This window comes from Vombatus ursinus, unplaced genomic scaffold (assembly GCF_900497805.2).
Source record: "Vombatus ursinus unplaced genomic scaffold, bare-nosed wombat genome assembly UNPS02006232.1, whole genome shotgun sequence".
Lineage (NCBI taxonomy): Eukaryota > Metazoa > Chordata > Mammalia > Diprotodontia > Vombatidae > Vombatus > Vombatus ursinus.
The window spans coordinates 5,543-28,354 of NW_020946010.1; the positions used below are offsets into that span (position 1 = coordinate 5,543).

At 40.2% G+C, this 22,812-nt stretch overlaps 1 protein-coding gene across 1 annotated transcript; it reads right to left on the reverse strand.

The window, feature by feature from the left end:
* Window positions 1–2,074: 2,074 nt before the first annotated feature.
* Window positions 2,075–22,419, reverse strand: LOC114032975 (E3 ubiquitin-protein ligase ARIH2). The gene is made up of 12 exons (XM_027848420.1): window positions 22,257–22,419; window positions 21,251–21,398; window positions 20,351–20,472; window positions 16,539–16,648; window positions 14,218–14,335; window positions 13,041–13,091; window positions 12,923–12,944; window positions 10,476–10,627; window positions 8,664–8,807; window positions 7,527–7,595; window positions 6,246–6,329; window positions 2,075–5,202 (listed from the first exon to the last, which is right to left on the reverse strand). Exons 1-12 carry the CDS (start codon window positions 22,302–22,304, stop codon window positions 5,131–5,133), a joined length of 1,140 nt encoding a protein of 379 aa, XP_027704221.1. The 5' UTR covers window positions 22,305–22,419; the 3' UTR covers window positions 2,075–5,130.
* Window positions 22,420–22,812: the final 393 nt, after the last annotated feature.

Below are 22,812 nucleotides of genomic sequence, written 5' to 3' on the forward strand. Positions count from 1 at the left end.
AGGTTCTGGGGCCGAGCTGAACCACCAGTAGGGCCAAGTTGGTAGTATTATCATAAGATAGCAAGGACCGAGGCATATCCAGTGGAGTGTGAGATGGAAACATGGGTTCTAATCTGACTAGGGCAAGGGCAGGGTAGCTCTGGCTAGGGATATGGTGGTTTTGATGCTGGCACTTACTGGTATGCATCAAATTTCATAAAGGTGTTACCCATCAAATTGGCCAGAACAGATGACAAAAAGGCTTGGTGTACTTTGGGACACCAACACTGGCATTAAGGTTCCTGAAAAGCATGCTATTTCCATTTTAACACATACCAGACTTTTCTTACACATAGATCTGGTGGTCATGAAGCTGTTCAGAAATCTTTGCCTAAGATATTAAGTTTAGAAAAGAATCTAAACTTCAGATTATTTCACTGGGCATTCAAGACCTTCTATCACATGGCATTACCCAGTTTTTTCAGGATTATCTCAGATGAAACATCATTCCCTCCTGTACATTATACCCAAACTACCCTTTAGTTCTAACAATCTGCTCTGCACCAAAGACCTGGTTCCAGGCTTCTTGTCTTTTTCTGGTGCCCCCATCACATATAGTTATGGAACCATGTTGTACTGACCAGTGCTGGACTTGAAATCAGAAAGACCTGGATTCAAATTTTGTCTTGTAGCTGTGTGACTTTAAGCCTTGGGCAATTCCCTAAAACCAATTTTGATTTGTAGTTTCTGCATCGAAAAACAGGAGATGTCAAGTAAAGTTTGTTATTGTAACACAACTACAGCATCAATTAATGTCTCCAGCAGTACTTAAAATTCAGGATATAAACAGACACAGAGTAAATATGTGCATGACACCACTCCATCCATTTTAAAATTATATCTTTAGAGAATGTTCTCTTAGAATACACTGGTCATATTTCTTACATCCTTAGTCACCCAATATAGGAAACCCCAGAAAACAAACAAGCCATGAATTGTTTATATAGCTCACCAATCTAATCACTTTTCCCAAAACTATGGGATCTATACCATGATGATCTACTGGATCTTAAAAATGGGAATCAAACACAATATAACCTCAAGTTTGCAGAATGATTAGGAACAAGGTACCATTGAAATACAGGCTCTCATAGAAGTCTTTCCCTGCATGGCAGAGAGGAAAAGCAAATCCTTTTTGACTCACATCTAGCTGGTGCAGTAGAATGTTGGACTTGGGAGTCAGGAAACCTGGGTTCCAAGGCTCAGTTGCTTAGTAGTTGTGTAAATACGGTCAAGGCATTTAATTTAGGCCTCAATTTCCTTATCTATAAAATGGGATAATAAGAGTAAATATGTTTCCCCAATGTTCCTGCTACAGTTCTAGTTTACAGTACATGCCTTTATGTATTTCACTTGGTTCTAGTTTGCTTAATAACTTACACTACCTTCATTGCCCTATATCTAAGTGTAGCACTTAGTGTAGTTCTTAGCACATAGCAGGGCTTCATAAATGCTGGCTGATAAACTGACTGCTTTTATCAGCACAGAGGTGAACCTAGGATGCCAGGGGAGTACAGGATTTGGCAGGTTCTTTCAAGCTAAAAGGTTGTAGATATGAGTCCTTCTACAAACCCTTTTTGGCCACAGCAACTTATGAAGACCATTCACTATGGCTCAGAGGACTAAAATATGAGTCAGTGGAGAAAATATTCATACCGGTGAAATCACAGCTCATTAAAAGTACTGATGCCTCTACCTTTCAGAGTTGTGATATGAAAAGTGCTTTGTAACCCTTATAGTGTTCTCTTGAGGGAACAGGTACTGAAGAAATCCTTGTACAAGGTGGCAAAATACTGTGGGTAACCAAGACATGGAGAGGTGGAGCTACTCTGGTTCACACTAAATCCTAAATAGGTAGACAGGTAAGGTGTTATGTGCAGAGCTGGGGTGTCGTGGTTCCCAGGCAGCAATGACACCTCTTGCCTTGACACCCAGCAAGCTATTAGAATTCTAGAACATGAGCTTCTTATACACACGAACTGTTGAAACACATGCTTCTTCAGACATTGCTTAGAAAAATGACTCCACACAAGCCTTTTAAAATTAGAAATTTACAATTTATTTGAATAAACCACTAGAATTCTGGGAAACTTTTAAGAGCAGAGTACATTGCCCCAATTCATCTTTCCTCTCTAAAGGAAAACCAAGAGATGGAGCCATTTTATGAGAAAATGTCCTGCCCTCCCTCCTTTTCTACCTCATGCAAAGCAGAGTCAGAGTCTGCCAGATTCTCCCAGCTTTCTAAACTGCCAGAAAACTTAAAAGTGACAGCCAGCTAAGGTCTAGAACAAGCCTCATTGAAAAGAAAATACATTCTGTCGAGCACTTGATTCAAAGTCTTAAGGGCTCAAAGCTGTGATTATGGTACAGAAACCCTTTGTGGCTCCAGCATCAGTGCAAAAGCAATTTGTGTATATTTATGTGTGTGCGCATGCACACACACACATGTATGTGCACGATTTTGTGCAACAAGAGCAGCAGTCATGCAGTTCAGAGAAACTCCTTGGTGCCGCCTCGGATGTCAAGGGTATGTGACGGCCAGCGAATTACATGAGCAAAGTACAACCAAAAGCTCTAGAAGCAAAGCTGGGACCCATTTGGCCCTTCTGGTGCCACAAAAAAGACATCACAAAAAGAAGAAGGTTCCAAACAGTGGAATCCTCAATGTGAGGAAAACGAGGCACCCACCCCCTTCCTGTTCTCAGAAGGAACGCTCTTCTTATTTACAATTAGCTTATGAATGTGGTGTTTCTAGACTGATTCTTCACTGCCCCTCCCTCTTCCATAATTGCTCTTCCTCTTCCCAGAAAACAAGGTTTTGCTTTTCAAGGAGAAGAATGGGGAAAGGGCTTACAGGTCAACCCCACCCAACAATAACCCCTCCGCTGTGACAGCTGACTCTCAGGTGTAATTAGGTTCACAGTTTACATAGCACCCAGGAAGTAAATGCATAACTGGGTGTTGGAAAGTGAAAATGGATTGATGTAAGCTCCAAAGGTATATCCCAACTCCTTTACAATCTCCCTAAAACCCTATCCCTACCTCCAGGTGGTCAAGCAGAAAACAGAAGAATTCATTCTTAAACTCTTAGGCACTGAGGATAACTGCAGAGATACAAAACTCTGCGAGCTCTCCCAGAGGAAAGCCCTACCCCAACCCCTGAGCACAGCTGAACACATTCTCCTCTGGAGATAAAAAAGACATCAGAAGCTTTCATAGGAATCTTTTTATCTTAGATCTGCCTTCTCAAAGGCTTCCAAATATAGGTTCAAAGGTTTCATAGGACTGTAGGCCTACACCTTTTGTGCAGTCTGAGACTGGGAATAACCCTAAAGTTGGCATCAAATGCCCTCAGGAGTCTCAGGGATGCCGTCATTCCAAAAGGAGAAAAATAGTGAACAAAAGCAAAAAGTTCAGATCAAAGTCAATGCGGAGCTTTCTAGAGTGGTCAAACAATGATGAGCTGTGTCCACTCAAAGAGAATCTCAAAGCAGTAGTAGAATTAACATAGGTTACACATGAGAATAAGTCTGAGCCCCTGGCTGTGTGCAAAGACAAGAAGGAACTTGGTTAATGGTAGGATGGGAAAGCTCCACCTGGAGAGAAGGAGCAAGTGGGCAGAGATCACTTTCAGTCAGTCCATGATGACTCCAACATAGTACTGTCTCCACTTTTACACCTGCACAACAGCAGGGCCACCAAAGATATACTCATATTTAAACTTAATACTGTTCACTTGGATAGGCTTTCCATTTCTATATGAAGGAAGGCAGCAAGATAACACTTTCTTTCAAAGGCCTCCAACTCGGGACACACTCAGAAGTCTGATATAGTCTGAGGGGCTACCAATGGGTCCTTTCTTTATATTTGTGTTTTCATTACTGCTATCCTGAGAGTCATAATTTCTAGATTTTTCTCTTCTCTGTTTCTTGACCACTAAAACTGCCTTGGATTCCCTATACCAAAAGTACACAACTGGTCCTTGCTGGCCCAGCCCTATCTTTTCTCAGGACTCAATTTATCATCCCTCCCTCTGAAGGGCAAAGAGGGAACAATCCAGGCACTCAGAATCCTTATCAAGGCATCCTGGTGAGAAACCATCAACATGGTTCTTCACTTTGGGAGAGGTCCTCACGTGCTGCTGGCACCAGTTCACAAACATGCCCAAGAAGACTCACCAGTATAAAGAAAGATGTAACTAAGCACAGGAGTAGGTACGGGAAAAAAAAAAACTCCAAAACGATAATGCTCAGTAATCCAGCTAGAAAGCTACTCCTATAAGAACATAATGGCGCATATCAAGAAAAATCCAATTTTGGTGAAATGCCTCAGGATTCAGGGCAGTAGGACTACACCCCAGCCTGGCCCGTTTTTTGGATTCAGGATTTGGTGAGATTCCCCTAGCACCCAGCACAGGAAGAAGAGCTGAGGAATGAGCAGTTGACGTGATCCGGCTTACAGTGCTCCCAGGCTCCTCCCCAGCAGAAGCTCCTGGGAGAGGCCAGCTGCTCACTTCCCTGGGCAATCGCAGCTGCTGCCAAGCAGATCTGAGCAGGAAAAGGGGAGGCAACCCTAAGAAGGCCAATGTGCCATCTCATAAAGCTCAGCACAGAAGCAGTGTGGGTGGGGAGCAAATGTTACTTTCTAAGCAGAACATCTAGAGGAAAAAACACTCCAATGCCAATTTATTTTTTTTAAAGGGTTCTGTGTTATTCTAGGGTTTTGTTTTTTTTTTGTTTGTTTTGTTTTGTATAATTTTACAACCTTTGAAAATTACAGAAGTTGTAATGATCTAATACTATTAACAGCCATTCAGAAAAACTTTCCCTCCCTCCCAACAACAATCCAGGGGAAATTTAAAAAGTTCCATAAAGACACCAATTCAAAATGGCCTCTACCCTGGCACAAACAAAAGCTGAAAGATGAGAAGAAGACTGAAATTGACTAAATTGGGAGAGCTTTGAGGGGCTGGGCGTTGTTCTTGGTCTGTGCTCTCCAGTGGCAGTGCCCGTTCCATGCAATGATGCTGCTGGACACCTTGCTTTCTCAATGCTCTCTCCCCTCTCACCCCGTATCCTTCTGTGGCCTGATTTATGTGTCATGGAAATCCTTGAGCAGAGTCCTCCTCCGCTGCTCAGCTATGTGCATCTGATTCTCCAAGTCCTGAAAAGTAAAATCACACCAGCTCATCCTCTTTTCACCAAGAAAGAATTAAGGTCATGTGACTAGGAAAGAACCCCAGATGTCATGTGAGGAGGAAACATTCCCTATATAACATCCCTGAGCCAAGTTGTCAGCCAGTATCCACTTGAAGACCTTCAGTTCTGTGAGCCCTCTCCCTTGTAGAGTAGCTAATTCTATTATTGGACAGTTCTAAAAAAAAGTTTTTTTAATTAAAAAAAAAAATCTTTTAAAAAATTTTCAGTTCCAAAATCTTTCCCTCCTTTCATTGAGAAGGGCAAATTATGATACCCATTATACAAATGAAGTCATGGAAAACATTTCCATATTAGCCATGATGCATAAACAAAAACAAAAACAAAATACCAAGAAAATATAGTGGGGGGGGGGAGAAGCTCCAATCTGAACTCAAAGTTCATGACAATCCTAACTGTAAGAAGTTCTTTACACTGAGTCAAAATCTTTTGCTGCAATTGCTATCCATTTGTTCCTAATCCTGTCCTCTGAGGCCAAACACAAGCAGAAGGGAGACCTAGAGAAGGACCCTTCAAATACTCGACATCAGCGATCACATTTCCTCCTGAGTTAAAAATGTAACAGCCATTCATTCTGTGAAAGGCTGGATGTAATACAAAGACAAAGTCAGGATCATCTCTGGCCTCAAGGAGCCTCCTCTGAAAGCAAAGTCGTCGAATCCTTCATCAATGCAGTGCCCTGAATGCCCCAGGACCAAGGGCTTCACACTGGACAATAAGCCTGTCTTGAGAGAGGCTTCCGAGTAGGTAAGCTTTTCAGACACCTATGTCATGGTGTGGGCTCCTTCAGCTTGCAGATCACTAAAACGCACAGATCTTTCTCACTGTAGTATTATCTACTCAAACTCTGGACTTTTCATCTTATTTGTTTAAGCTCATTGTTCTAAACAGATTCTGGTGATCTCTGCTGTTATTGGCTATCTCTTATTGGGCTTCTGTACCATCTAGTCAATGTGAGCAGGGCATTCAACAGGAAGAAAAGTAACTTACCCCTCTGTCATAGCTATCTGCTCGCTCCACCTTCCATGAAAGGTTCTCAATTTCTGCCTCCAGCTGGGCCTGCTGATACTCAAACTATAGCAACAACAGCAAAGATTGAACAGGAAACAAAATCTAGAACAAGGATCTGAGTAAGTAGCAAATGTAATAACACATAGCATGTACTTGAGAGCCCAATACATTATGAAAAGTTTTACTGATTTGTACAAATAAATCTACTTATAATTTTGAAGTACAAAAAATTCATCTGGAATGTTACAGTTTCCCCTTCACAGCTACCTATAGATGACACCTAGATATATATTTAAATGCAACTTCTAAATATAACATTAGCAAAAAAAATGCAAGAAAGACTGGGCGCCTGTTACTCAAAACAGAAACTCTTTAAAGATAGGATTAAATACTACTGATCTCAGTGGCAGGAAGCAATCATCTGAGTTTCTGCTATTATATTTCCTCCTCATTTCTACAGTCAGTAGAAATAAAAGGGATACACTATGGTCTTTCCCAACTCAACTGGGGCTCTTCAAGTCTAGTCTAGAAAAGTCCTTTGTGAGTTCACACAAAAAGGAAGAAGCTCTGGAAGTTACCCATCAAGGATAACAGAGCTCAACAGATGGTCCCTGCTCAGTCTATCTTTTCCAGAATTCAGATAAAGGGCCAATACTCAATGATATTGTGTGCACACAGGAGAGAGAGTGAGAAAGGAAGAAGGTGCTTGTGGGATGTACTAATTTACCTCAAACAATCAGAGAAAAAGATATTGGGAAAAGGAGTCAAAAGGAGTTAAGAATCAGCTGTGGTTTAGGGCAAAGTCAATCAGGCATTCTTCTATAACCTAAGTCCTAACTAATCAGGAAGCTTAAGGTCCCTTCTGGTCAGAGACTGACACTCTTCAAGGAAGTTATTATTTTATTGAGAGAGAGAGAGAGATTGAGAGAGAGAGAGACTGTGTGTGGACACACTGTGCATAATATATACACTGACTATATATAAATATAAAAATACATACTATAATAAACTAGGCCTAGTGCATTACAAGAGTTGTTACTGATTCACAAATAGGACTCAATTAAATCCCAAGGGATTGTTCTGGGCAAAATGCCAAGTTAAAAAAACAAACAGTAAATTAATCAGATAGTTATACTTTCAATTTTCCTTATAAATTAATCAAGAACCAGAGTTATATATGAACATGAAATCTTCTCCAGAAAACATGAGGAGAAATGAGCTTGTATGGATTAGAATGAGAACAGGGCAGAATCCTCTTACCAGCTTCTTCCTAGGCCCAGATTCCATGTAGTATGCATATGGATACGTGTACTGCAGGGTATAACGACACTGTAATAAAAAAAAAAAGTTTTAAAGATATTATGGACTATCACTTTTAATCTGTTTGGTTCCTCTTCTGGTTCTCTAGTCTTTAATCAACCCATATAAATTAGTTTGGATCCTCGGGCATAGGGAAATTAACTCAAGTTAAAAAAAAAAACAAACCCACAACAACAAAAACAGAATGAGGTCATTATTTTCTTGGTACCAGTGGCCCCACCAATAGCACAGGTCACAACCCACTACCTACACTGAAGCAGTCTTCACACTGTGGTTAAAGAGTCAACACCAGAGCCAGCCCAGTACATGGAAAAGATCCTCTCTAGCTCTTGTTTGGTCCTTGGATAACAGACACATAGATCATTACCAGGTTGGAACCCAAAGTGTTCCAAGCTTGGCAGGGTCTGCCAAAGATTACATTCTGTTGGAAAAGCCATCGAGAACCCAGGATCTCCTCCACACCATAATGAAGCACTGAAGGAGGAACTTAGTTCCAAGGACGGTAAAATACTCAAGGAAATTCAAAATAAAAACAAAGTGCATCTGTACTGAATAACTATCAGACGGACCATCTCAGTTGGTTCAATACAGGGCCATAGGACAGAATTTTGTTTACATGACTCCAGAAATAGTCTTGGAATACCTAAGGGAAAAAAAGTAATTGGGAATAGGGAACAGTTTCCAGGTAGGGGTTGAGTGTGCCTCAAACTCCCCTGCTACTACAATACTTAAGAGTTTGTACCATATAATCATTATGTCCTATATCCTAATTCATTCACTGATGGACAGCTATGGGTAATATAAGCTCTAAAGTAATTTCATGTCAACTTTGTCTCCGGAAATAGCTTAAGCTTAGTAAACACAAGGATCTAATTCAATCCAACAAACATTTGTCAAAAACATTCACTATTTGTAGGGCATCTTCTGAACGCTGTATCTTATCTGTTAATGGCTTTCCTCTGCATGGACACAAACTTCAGCCTCTTCAGGAAGTTTATATGCAGGATGCTTTGCCTCTGCTGCCTGTCACCGAGACTCGGACAGACCCGAGGTCAGGCGGGGAAGCAACAGCCTCACCTTGGCTAGGAGCTTAGCAGCGTTCTGCAGGTACTGCCAGTCGATCCAAGTACCCAGGTTGTTCATCACTCTCTCCTGTATCTTCTCATGAATCCGCTGGTACGTCTGTGCCTCTAGCTGTAAGCTCTTATTGTGATTTTCCCACTGTAGCAGGGACAGAGGGAAAAGGAGGAATGGAGGAGAACAGATATGGGGCAAATAAATGTCAAAGTAGGCAAGGAATGCTGAAGTGGCAGCCAGCAGAACAGCTGGAATAAGGCACTGCCACACTGAAAGAAGAATGCCCTTGCCTACTTTCATACTGGAGGAAGTGGGGGCTTTATGTGCTTGTGAGAAGGGAAGGTATTGCTGGAAAACACTGAGGCTTCACTTATTAATCACATAGGGGACTTGAATTTCTCACCTATCAGAAAAAAATTTCTTCCACCCCCAGGTGAAAGGAGGTCCAGTGCTAAAGTATCAAGAAAAATTCTACAAAAATACCCAATTCTCAGTTCAAAACAAGTGCTGGAGAGGTCTTCAAAAGAATAATTAATAATCTTGCTAAATGTGACCCTTCAGTGTAAAGTGCTTAGGAGAGAGAAAAGAATTCATTTTGTAAAATTGCGACACAATAATAATTTCTGGACTACATACACAGGCATTTCCTTGGCATTAGTTATGGAGATACTCAGTCCAGTGCCATATACATAGCAGGCATTCAATGAATTTTTGTTCATACTGTAAGCAGGCATACAAGAGAAAGAAACAAAATCTGTGGTTTGTAAAAGGACATTGAGGGAATGTCCCAGCTGGAAGGAGCCTCAGAGGTTACCTAGTTCCACTCCTTTATTTTCCTGAGGACAAAACTGAGGTCACAAGAGCCCAGGATTCTGAGCCAAAAGGGACCCTAGAAGCACCTAGGTTCTGAAGGTTAAGTGTTTGCCTAAGTGTACGCAGCTAGTATGAGCTACTTGTGTCCGGACTAGAGAAGGGTGGTTATGAGAATGACACAGACTAGACAGGTTAAGATTCATAAAATTTAGAACTAGAGAGAATTTAAGACACCATCTGGTACAACACCTCCACCCCCACCCCATCGTGCCAATATAAAAGCAAAGGAAATGGCGGGCTAGAGATGCAGTGAGATGGCCAGTGTTACACAAGAACTTGGCGGTAGAATTGGAGTGTGAATCCAGGACCTATGGCTCCAAATCCAACACTTTTTCAACGACTGATATGACACAGGACTGACACTGCAAGGCAAGTGGTGCCTTTCTTTCATGCAATTCAACTTATCAGCCAACCATGAACTCTAATTCCCCTCCCCAACTTTTTTTTTTTTAAACCATGGCCTAAGAAGGATAAGAGACCAAAGATAAAGATGGAAGGAGACACACTATCAAGGAATGAGATATCACGACTATAATGTTCACTGAAAACCAGCATCCTGGCTGACCCAAAATATTTCTGGGCAGAGTGCTCTAGGAACTATGATGCTGTTGACCATCATCATGTGCTTCCTAGATTATACAACCTGAGCAGCAGCAGCACGAGTTCAAGCCACTACAGCACAACAGAGGGCAACGTCCAGCCGTAAGATATGGCACCCCAGCTGCTCACAAACCAGAGTCTAGGGAATCTTTGAAGAAGCCGGCTTAAAACCAACGTTAATCCCAACAGTTGGTTCTAGTTCTTTATCACTGAAATGGGGGTAATAGAAGCTCCCACATCTCTATAAGTTCTTCAATGCTGCCAGCATCAAGCTTAGCCATTGCTGGCAAACCAAAGGAAACTAAACTCATGGCTGTGGGTCGTTGAGAGGCCTCCTACCCTCTCAAAGTAGAACAAGTACTTCTTAAGGGCCTCCCTGGCCTGGGCCTGCTGACTCTGGTTTACAATATCAGGATTTTCTTTGTACCGACTGCACTCGTAGTACTCGCTGCCATGGGTCTTCCAGTCTCCTAGACACATCCAGCAGAAATCTGCACAGAACAGCAAAAAACAAGTCAATTACAGCAGCAAAGAAACTGCTCCCTCCTATAATGCCCACGGCAAAGGCCCATGAAGGCTTTGGGAAGCAAAGTTAAGGCAAAGCCACTCTGTGCTGCTTAAATTTCTGGGCACTCCTTTGCCCGACGAGCAGATGCAACACACCCCAGCATGCTATTTGGCAGACAATGTCCCTGTGCTCATCCTTATTATTCACCTAGTACAGAGAGTTGGTAAAACAGTAAAATGGCAAAAGAGATACTTCACTTCTGCTATGAACAGGCTATCTACGAAACAATAGGCTCTAACGGCCTGCAGATCATCAACACAAGGAGACATCAGTGACAGACTTACAATAGAGATGAGACTTGGGGCAGGTAGGTGGAACAGTGGATACAGTTTTGGCCTTAGAGCCAGGAGGACCTGAGTTCAAATCTGACTTCCGACACTTCACACTATGTGACCCTGGGCAAGTCATTTAACCCCACTGCCTCATCAAAAATCAAAAGAGATGAGACCTGCCATATACCATCACACTCTTTCACCGGGAGACCTAAAGATTTGTCTGAGAGCTGCCTGGATATCACCCTAACAATAACCTTTCAACAGAAACCATTAGGCCATTCTCTCCTTTTTTTCTTTCATACACACAATCAGGAGATTTTGTACAAGAAATCTTAGCACAGTGCCTGGCACACAGTAGGTGCTTAAAAATGTTAAATGACTGAATGACAGACAGACAGCTCTGAAGTAGAAAAAACAAGCCAAAAAAAAAAAAAAAAAAGAGAGATGAAAGAAAAAGCACCTTTAAGAAGGACAAGTTACTCAATGGACAATTTCATGAACAAGCTGGAATTTATTTCCATTCTGGGAAAGAACCAAGAAGGAAAACTCAGAAGCCCTTAGAAATCTTATTTCTCAACCCATGAATTTCAGGTCAAGACAGGATAAGTGCCAATCAAATAATCTGCTGCCTTCCCCTCTCCCAACAAACACTACAAACAGCCTGGCACTTTGGAGGGGTAAACAAAGGGACAAAACAACATGTGAGAAATCCATTTGGCTTTATTCCCAGCGGGAGTTTTACTCCTGAATCACTTCTGACAGGAAGAAGAAAGAGCAAGTCAAAAAAGTCTGTTCTACATGATTTGTTCTTGACAGAAGGAGGAACCATTTCCCAACTCGAGTTACATATAAAAATCCCCCTTTAAATCAAATTTTTATCAAAGCTGTAAAGAAATTAAGCAAGCTCAATATTAAGCAAAGACTCTCCTATAGCTGGGCATGAGACAGCAAAATGACTAGCTCAGGACCCAATTGCCTTTAAATTGGATTTGGAAATGACCTTCTAGGTGACCTAGCCTAACTTCTAAATTTATTGATGAACAAAAATGAGGGCTACAGAGGTGACCTGCCTTGCCAAGGTCACAGAGGTACTAAAAGTTGCAGAAGTATGATCTGAACTAAGCCCTCTGATTTCAGCAATCCTATGTCACACTTCTTCACAAATCAGTGGTACTGTGTAACAATCATGGACAAAGAAGAACGTGGACTTCAACTGGGAGGAGTTTCAAACCAAAGTCAAGAAATCTATTTTCAATCGAGAAAGATGGCACAGGTACCAGCTCTGTTCAGCAGGTAATGAGATTCATAGCTGGAGGTCATAGGAAGGCCCTATGACTTTAATAAAATTACTGTAAGAATGACACCAGAATGTGTCCTGATGTCAGAATAGTCACATTGCTGGCAAATAGGTATCCCCTTTTCCAGACACAAGTGTCTGGACTTATGATCCTTTTACAGCTGGAACAGACCAGTGACTCCCTCATCTTACAGAGGAGGTAGGAGAGGCCCAGAACAAGTAAGTGATTTGCGTATGATCACAGTTAGAATTTGAACCCAGGTCCTCCGACTTTTTCCATCACACCAACTTACGACCTACAATCAGAACCAAAATGAAGTCAGTGTTGGTCACTACTGTTCTGGTACGAACCACTGAAAAAATACCTGCCAGCTATTATGGATGAGCTCACGAAAAGAAAAGCATCGGAATCAGACACTAGAAAGAGAAATTGATGTAGGATCACCTGCATAAAAACAGTGAAAGCTTAAAGGAGCAACTTGGTGCAAGAATGCTTTCAAAAGGTTTCATGCGACTGATATACCCACAGTTTATTAATTTTGATATAAAAAGTGCTTCACATTGGCAAACATGAAAATAAACACAAATACCAGAAACAACAGACACCGCCACAGGGCCCAGAATGTGAGCTAAAGCCAGGACTTACCATGTTTACACTTAGAACATTGCTGAAAGAGAAAGAAAAGGGGGAGATATTAACAGGCATATTGACCAAAAGGTTTTGCATCATCAGTAATAAGTGAAATATTAGGGCTTCGGCTCACCATGTGATTGCAGCCTCCATTCTTCTCAATACAGATATTGCACTTGGGACACTGGGAAAACAGAATCGTTCCATTAGGTTCACGCTACCTTATGCTGGTTTTAAGACAAATAACACAAAACTCTTGGCACCCATGCCCAGTGGCTAATTGTGCAAGACTTCAGGGGAGGAAAATCTCACTTTAACGTGGTGGTTCAGTGGCTCAACAGGAGGTCACTGGTTCTGGAACAATAATTCCAAGGAAATGAAATTAGTATTCTTGGCTCTGACCCCCTCCCTCAAGCACCAGCTGATCTCCAGCAATTGTGCAATCTGCCAGTTAAACTGCTCAGACTAAGCTCAGGACTGAGTCAGCAGAAAGGCAAAATCAATTCCCATAGGAATGTAAGAGCTGCCTCAGAATCTATCAATCCTAGTCAACTTGCCCAGAATTGTGCTTCCAAAACTGTCCAACAGACTACACATCAAATATTTTCTTGAATAGACCTAGCAATCATCAATGTAACTCATTACATAAAAATCATTTCAGAACTCAGCCTACCACCTGAAGTAAGTGAAGTTATTGAGCTCCAAATAAAAGTTTCGCTTGTATATAACCATTTGAATGAGCTCACGAACAGATAAATGGCATTGGGTTAGTGACCATCCCATAGGAAGAGGGACAAAAATGCAAGTTTCCCATGCATCTGTCCTTCCTGTCAAGCAGTTCTGGGAATTACAGCACTGTCTTGGAGCAAAACACTAATAGGACCTTAACTTCTCCCCTAGCTATTTCATTTTGCTTAGGAGTCCCCTTCTCTGAAATGTTCTGATGATATCTTTCTTGCCACTGTAAGGCAGCAGCTATATAATTGGTGGCTGATCTGAGAAGAGAGGGTCCTAAATAACCCAGTTCTTCATCACCAAGTCAGAATTGCCTACAAGGTGTATTTATGAGTATGACATACTTAGGCACCCAAACTCTCAAAGGGGACCCCAAGACACTACCATGTTAAAGATGTCATTGTTAGGCCTGACAGAGAATCCCCTCTCTCTCCTCAGCATACCTAATGAAAGCTGTAACATAACAGACAAAAGGAGGGAACTGGTGATCTTTTCTGATAATCACCAATGACAAGGTTGGTGACAGATAAGATAAAAAGCATCCCCAGGGAGCTGGCAGTCTAAACATTCCTTACATCTTTAGTGTGAGCACTAATGTAGTTTGCCGTTTCAGAGTCGTCTGCACACTTTGTGAGCCATTTCCGGATTGTGGCGCAGTCTGTAGGGGCGTGATACATCTGACGACACTTGAAACTTAAAAATCAGAAAAGAAAGGGATTCAAATTCCAACAAGTTCAGTCTGTGCTGAAGTCTTAAATCTCCCCTTTACCCACATTAGTAGCATTTGAGTTTTTTCAAAGGAGTAATTTTGTCTCTCAAGGCCTCTGAAATCCTTGCTTATTCAATAATTTATTTAAACATTTCTTGAACTCTCCCTCAATCTGAACCCTCCTGAAACAAATCCTTAAGTCCCCACTAAGAGATAATTTCCATTAAAAAATATTCAACCTTGAGGCAGCTAGGTGGCGCAGTAGATAGAGCACCAGCCCTGGAGTCAGGAGGACCTGAGCTCAAATCTGGTCTCAGACCAGACATTTGACACTTACTGGCTGTGACCCTGGGCAGGTCACTTAACCCCAAATGCCCTGCATGCACACATAAATAAATAAGTGCATATATATTCAACCTGGTCTCAACCCTCTTTATAACTCAGAATTAACCACTCCTACAAATTAAAAAAACCCTTACTGACCATTTGGAAATCTTCCAAGGATGACCCAATTGTAGCAATTTCCTTCAGTTCTAAGAACAGCCCAATCTTTGAGCCAACTCTGCCTCTCAATCCCTAAATAAACACATCCTGAAACATGTTAGATGATGATGACTTTTACCCCTTCTGAGTTCATGCTGTAAACAGGAATTTTTAAGCATGTGTCTGTCTCAGGGAAAGAATAAATGTCATATAGGCTCCTTCTAGTTCAGGCATTTTATGGCTTCAGGAATTATCTGGAATCTAGAGAAAGAACTATGGACCATAATTTTACACATGATGGAAAGTTATACCTACCTCAAACACATAATTGTACGGTAACAAATAAAAAAAGTATAAAAGCACATACATTTAAAATAAAAAAAATTATTCCAAAACCTTCATCTTAACCATTAAGAAGCCAAGTATACTAAAATCACATTCCCCCGCTGGTAACCAAATGGGTCCGTGATAGATCACAAAGAAAACCCAAAATTATTTACTACCAGGAAAATGATTCCCCAGGCTATTCTAAAATTAATTTTTTTAGGATATACAACAAATTATTTGGATAAACTAATATCTTGATAAATACTAATGTAATTAAATGAGATAAATCAAATACTAAGTATTATTAACATACTTACAATGACTAGAAGTACAAACCAGGAATCCAGAGAGATTTTATGCTCAGGCTAACTATCTCTGTCTGTGAGTACCAACTCCTTATATATAAATTTAGTATCGTAACGGAAGCCACATAGAAGCTGTCTCTTATTCCAGTTAACTCAAAACCTCTCAAGGGTATCTCCCCATTCCAGTCATTCCTACTCCCCACCACAGATAAAGGTATATACATTTGAATATAAATGTAAATACAGAAGTCCCTACCAAATTAAATAAAAATAAAAGCCTTAATTTGTCTTGCCTTCCATTCTTGTAACAGTTATGTAACCTTTCAAAAGGAAATGGGTTTGGGGACACCCTTGGTTGGAAAAACCAAACTTCCCTAATACTCACAAAGTGCCAAATCTTGAAAATGTGGATTTCATAAATGACGTAAAATAGTTCAAAAGCATTGCACTTGGCTTTTCTTCCTTTTCTTAAAAATTTTTAAAAAAATTACATAGCTTTTCTAAGTTCTTTTAAGCTAAGAATTGTTGCTAATACACAAAGAACAGACCTATGGAGAATTTAGACTTCTCAAATGTTATCAGTTTATAAATTATTATGCAAGTGCACAACCTGATTCCAAACACTATTACTATGTTCTACTTAGTTCTATCTCATTTAATTACATTTCAAGAAGCAGACTTAAGGCTCAGAAAGGCAAAAGCTTAGTGGTCCAAGTCTTTATATAAGACACATGATCCATATAATCCACCATTAGACCCACACTTACATCCTGTCCTTTGTAGCAGCACTCTACTTCGAGAGCCTTTAAAAACCACTCCCTAGAGTTCAGTACATACCTCAAGGATCAAAATCAATTTTTTTTTTTAAAACTAAGAATTTTCCACACACTTACGGAAACTACAGTTTTTTGTCTCCTCTGGACACCACCTCATTCTTATGTTAACTGATCACCTATCTCAAACTCTTGGGGGTAGTAACTCTGCCTCAAATTAGAAAGGTTGAAAACCATAGGAGACAAGGAAGGGAGAGCTCTGGAGAGTGGGCAGCAAGACCCAGGAACACACATCTTACCAGAACACCTCGTTGCATCGATTGCACTGCACTCGTCGAGCTCTAGGCTCCTGTACCTGGATAACCATGGGGCAGTCTGCACCAGGACACAGCTGGAGCTGATAATGGCTCTGGGAACACAGCAAGGGAAAGGCAAAGAGTAAGGAAGATCTGAGGGAGGTGAGCAACATACCATCTAGCTTCTAGTGGCAGATGATGAGGGAAGGACGTGTGACCATTTCACAAAATGGTATTTTCTTGCATATGTTTTAAAACCTTCTAATTCTTTTACGTAAGGTGTACTAATATGAAAAAAAATTAGAATAGGAATAGGTAGGGAGATCCCAAATGAGGATACACCCTTTAGCAATGCAGACTGGAACTTTGTCTGCAACTTCAAGTCTTAGTGAGCTGCCTCAGAGGAAAAGTGACTTTCTCCAAGTCAAAGAGCCAGTACATGTCAGATATGGGACATGAACCGAGATCTTCCAGGCTCCTATGTCAGTTTTCTATCCACTGCTCCCCTTTCCACAATGAAGACATCAATAATGTGAAAACTGGATATGAAGCAAGTCTATAGTGATTACATGGAAACTGGACAATAAAAGAACTGAAAAAGAACTTTTAAAATTCAGCTTCAAAGTGGCCCCTGAATAAGAAAAGCCCCGTTTTCTTCTTCTTCTTTTTTCAAGCTGTTCCGAGCTTTATTTAACATCAGAGAATGAGGAAATTGTTTGGGGAAATGCTGAGTAGGGTTATATATATATCAACCTTCTTTCACAAAACACCAGACAAAGGCATTGTAGGTACTTAAGATTCAGGGCCCGCTGGCCAGCTTCCAACCTTCCAGTTTGCCCAACTTCAAAAGGGCAATGGCAGCACCCATGTATACACACGCTGCTGCTCCACTGGGAGAGCTGTGCATTCGAGCTCTAAGGGTAATGCCTGCAGCACTGCCTCCAAAGAAGTAGTTCAGGGGGTCATCTGGTTTTTCCTGAATTTGAGCATTGACACAGGAAGTGATCCCAAATATGGCACCTACGGCAGCCATGCAGAACGTAAATTTCCCAGCCCTTAATATTCCCTCGGCAGTTGATTCAGGTGGGAAAAACATAAGGTGGAAGGCAGATGCCACCAAGCCCACAGCAGCACCCATCTTGGTGGTGACATAGGTCTTACGGTGGTATTCTGTGCCATCGGGGACGTCCCAGTACTCCTTCATTAGTACAGATGCCATGATTACCCCTCATCTCACCCCAAGGGCAGCTACTCCAAATCCTTTTCTTTTTTGTTTTATTTTTTTAAATTCAATTTTGTTTTTAGTTCTGAATCATCTCACTCCCCTCTCCCTCTCCAAGAAAGCAAGAAAAACACAACTTATTACAAATATGTAGTCATGTAAAATAAATATCTATATTAGGAACATCCAAGAAAAAAAGAAACAAGAAAATATGCTTCAATCTACACTCTTAAGTCCTTCAGCTCTCTTTGTGGAGGTGTTACCATGTGTTATCTTGAGTCCTTTAGAACTGTGGTTGGTTATTATGTTGTCAGAGTTGCTCTGTCTTTCACAGCTGAAAGCTATTACAATATTACTGTTACGGTGTACAATGAGGTTTTGGTTCTGCTCATTTCACTTTGCATCAGTTCATATAAGTCTTCCCAAGATTTTCTGAAACCATCACCTCCATTATTTGTTATAGCACAATAGTATTTCATCATATTTCTATATTATAACTTGTTTGTCATTCCCCAATTAATGGGCATTCCCTCAGTTTACAATTCTTAGCCACTATAAAAAGAGCTGCTACAAAATTTTTGTATGGGTCCTTTCCCTTTCTTTGATATTTCTGGGGTATAGACCTAGTAGGGAATTGCCAGGGTCAAAAGGTATGCACAGTTCAATAGCTTTCTGGGCATATTTCCAAATTGCTCTCCAGAATGGTCAGACTAGTTCACAGCTCTACCAACGGTACATTAGTGTACCTATTTTCCAACATCCCCTCCAATATTTTCATTTTTTGTCACCTTAGCCAATCTGATGGATATGAGGTAGTACCTCAAAACTGTTTCAATTGGCATTTCCCTACTTTTTAGCGATTTAAAGCATTTTTTCATATGGCTATTGTTAGCTTGGGTTTCCTCCTTTGAAAACTGCCAATTCATATCCTTTGACCATTTAATCAACGGGAAAACGGTTCTTTTGCTTGTAAATGTGACTTAGTTCTCTAGATAGCATAAAAATGAGATTTTTATCAGAGAAACTTCTGCAAAGATCTTTTCCCAATTCCTTTCTAATTTCAGCATCATTGGTTTGTTCAAAAACTTACATTTTATGTAATCAAAATCATCAATTTTATCTCTGGTTTTGTAATTTCTTGTTTGGTCAGGAACACTTCCCCTAGCCATAGTCCTGGTGCTTGTTTATAATATCACCCTTGACATCTAAATCATGTATCTATTTGGAGTTTGTCTTGGTGTACAGTATGAGATGTTAGTCACTTAACCCTGTTTGCCTCAGTTTCTTCATCTGCAAAATGAGCTGGAGAAGGAAATGGCAAACCACTCCAGTATCTCTGCCAAGAAAACCCCAAATGGGGTCACGAAGAATCGGATATGACTGAAACGACACAACAACAACAACTGGGGTTCTCTGAGTAAATCAAATCATTTGCAAAAAAGTAACAATTTTGCTTCCTCTTTATCTATGTTTATCCATTCAACTTCTTTTTCTCTGTCTCACTGAATTTCTAGATCATTATTAGGTGTGGCACAATTTTCAGGTTTTTGCTCAAGGAGATGTGTGGGAAACAGGTTATCTTCCTCTATTCTGGCAACTATCCAGACTGCAAGTCCTCCCATTGTACTTTGTAGCTCATTTAGGCTATTATAATCTATGCTGGAATACAGTTATTGAATAGTATTATATTCCAGCATATCTGTCATTCATATACATATATGCATATATATGTACCTTCTACCCCTCTATAAAAGAAAGGACCATGTCTTGTTTCACCCTTGTAGCTCTATCACTACGGTGCTCTCTGTCCACAGTAAGTACTTATTAAATAGATGCCAAATAAACAAAGATTGAAAGAAAAGCGTACTCTAACTGAAAGCCAGAAAATTAACTAAAACAATCCAGTTATTCAAAGCTTAACCAGATAAAGCACCAAGATGAAGAGCAAACATGAGACAAATCACAGAAGGAGAAAAATCAAAAAGATGAATTGGGTATATTCTAGTGAAAATAGTACAGGGGGCACAGCTTTTAATCTAGTTGTATGTCTCTGAGCCTTTTCAGAATTTAGTTTCTTCGTCTGTTTAAAAAAAAAAGCGTGCCACTTGATTCTACACAAAAATCTTTGAGGACAAAAATAAGCGTTAACTTGCCTTTGCCTGTGAGGCAGGGAGGATGTCAAGGACCATGACCCTTGTCTTACAGACAAAAACCTCAAGGCTCACAAAAACATAAGTGACTTGCCCTGAGTCACCCAGTAAACAACAAATGACAAGTTACTTAAGCCCAGGTCTCCTTGCTTTGGGTTCAAAAAAGGTATAAATGTGCCTTAAAACTGTTGACAATTCTTATGGAAAGGTCTTTCAAGTTTATGGGTACACAGATACAAAAATATTAACAATAGATAGCAATGAGAAAAAACAATTACTCTTCTTCTGAGAAACACAGGAGTGATAAAAACCTTTGGGCTTTGTGCCTGCTGACACAACCTGATTCCTCTAGCTACACCCATTGCTCTCTAGCCCCATGGTCAAAGCTCTAGAGAAGTGGCAAACAGAAGGCAAAAAACCACCAAGACTTGTTAAAATAATACCTCCACATAGTCCCTGAAGAGGTAGCGCCTGTATTTGTCTTTCAACTCCTCACTAGGCAGCAAAGGAAACACAAAATCCTCTGGTGTTCTGAGAAGGCAGTCTTGAGCCATACAGGAGACTCCTAGTAAATACCGACACAGGAATACATATGAAAATCAAATGCATCTCTTCCCATGTAATTTGTCTGTATTAGAGGATTAATCAGTTTTCATGGGGAATAACAGAAGGTGAGTCATGAAGGACAACCTATTCATTTGTTACCAACACCTAAGAATTTTCTCAAGTCCCCAACAAAAAAAAAAAGAAAGAAAGAAAGAAAGAAACAAGATATTAACACTATGCCATACTTGTGCAAATACAAAGTTCTCCAACATTACATATACAACATTAAGACTTGTGCTAAAAATTCTGCAGGTGTAATAAAATAAAACGTATTGGTCCAATTGGAGCCTACTCATTAAAATGAGAACTCTCTGAAAGCAAAAATAAAAAAGAAGTATACATGGAATATAAAGCAATCACAGGCAACACACAAGTTTTAGAAAAGCCAGATTTAGGTAGAGAAAAATGGTCCTGTATTTGGTTCAATGTAATTGCACTGGTAATCATTATCAGAATGAAAATTTGACAATGCTATTAATTTGGTTTCAGTAACATATAAATCACATTAGAAGAGCAAAAACCAACTATCAAGAAGTTTAATTTACATGCTATTTTACGAGTAGCAGGAACATTCTCTTGGGATAGCAATGACAATAAAAATCTTTCTTATTCTTATAAAAACACTTATAAAAACCATTCATATGAAAGAGACTCAACCCATTACCCACAAGATTCTTCCTAGTGTTTACATGACCAGAGTAAATTCTTAAACTCAATCCAAATGACAGTTAACTCACCAACTCCTACACCATCTTTTACCAGCACTGTACAATGCTGTTCCCAACAGCTTCGGCAAAACTGGTGCTGACAAGCCAAAGAGAGTAAATTTTCCTTTCGAACAAACTGCATGCACACTGCACAGTGATGGGAGGAATGTACCATTACCTGGGAAAAGGCAATAAACTATTAGTCTACAAGACAGCTACAGACATATCTTACTAAAGATACATGATTAAATGGTAACAGAGCCTTGAAATTCATTATCATATCATCACAAACTTAGAACTTTACTCCTATCACCTTCCTAAGTGAAGACAGGAGAGGATTATTTTAGGGGCAAGCCAAGATAATCAAATTATTGTTTTGGTGTCCACAAGACAGAACTGGAGAACTGTGGTTAGTCTTAGCCTCTAACTTCAAACTAAGAGTCATTATGTCCTTCCAGGTCCTTTACAAAATAGAGATTAAATCTGTGAACATTATCCAATTCAAAGTTGTAGCTTTATGCAAGATCTTATAGGCATCAACAGTATTAGACTTGGAAGTTTGACATTAACAAGGGTAAGGTACACAGCAGGGAACAAGACTTGAAAAATTCCTATTTCCATTTGCCATATTCCACTTGATATATCACATCTTGGTACGTGTAGCACAGGTTACCTGTCATGTCCCATTTCCTGTTTCTTTAGCTGTAAGACCCTGGGCAAGTCATCTCACTTCCTAGGGCCTCTGTTTCCTAATGGGATGGGGGAAGGGGAGGCAGACTAAATGTCTTTTGAGATGTCCTCTAGCTCTAGTCCAATCCTATGATCTTATTAAATGAACATAACTTTATATATTGGTTTAAAAAGGGTTTTTTTGGTCTTTGTATGTTTTATCTCTCCACTTAGATTATAAACTTCAAGAGTGCACAGAGAATACCTTTTAATTCTCTTACAACTTTCCATAATAACCTGGTACAGTCTCTACATTCAGCAAGCACTCAAATAGTCATTTGACAGAAGTCATCTTAGATGGACAGACCTTTTGGGTCAATTTCAAACTTCCATACAGTCCCCAGACCAGTTTCATTTGTGTATGAGAAGCTTTCTTCCATGGGATTCAAACTCTTTCTATTCATCAAATCCTCTTCTTCATTCCCAAAAGTCATGAGCTAGTGCTTTCCTCTAAGTCTTGGTTCATGCATATTGTGACTGAGAGACAGCATCATGTAATGGGAAATGGAGTAGATCTGGAATCAAAAAATTGGAGTCTGAATCCCATCTGTTACTTACTACCTGTGCAACTATCGGGCAAAAGTCACTTAACCTATTCTGGTCTCAGTTTCCCTAAAAGAGACAGTGATGTACTTTTTTTTTTTCAACTTTAAACCTAAGGTCCTATGATTACATGACTCAGATATAATATTCTGTCACAAACCCAAAGCGATATGCCAGCACTGATGCACACTAATATTTATATATTGCCTAAATAGTTCCTAATACTAATGGGAAAATACTGGAGAACAAATGGCCTATTTGCCACGGTTGTTTAAAATCTCACTTCAGCAAACATCAGATGCTACTGGCAAAGAGTGTGT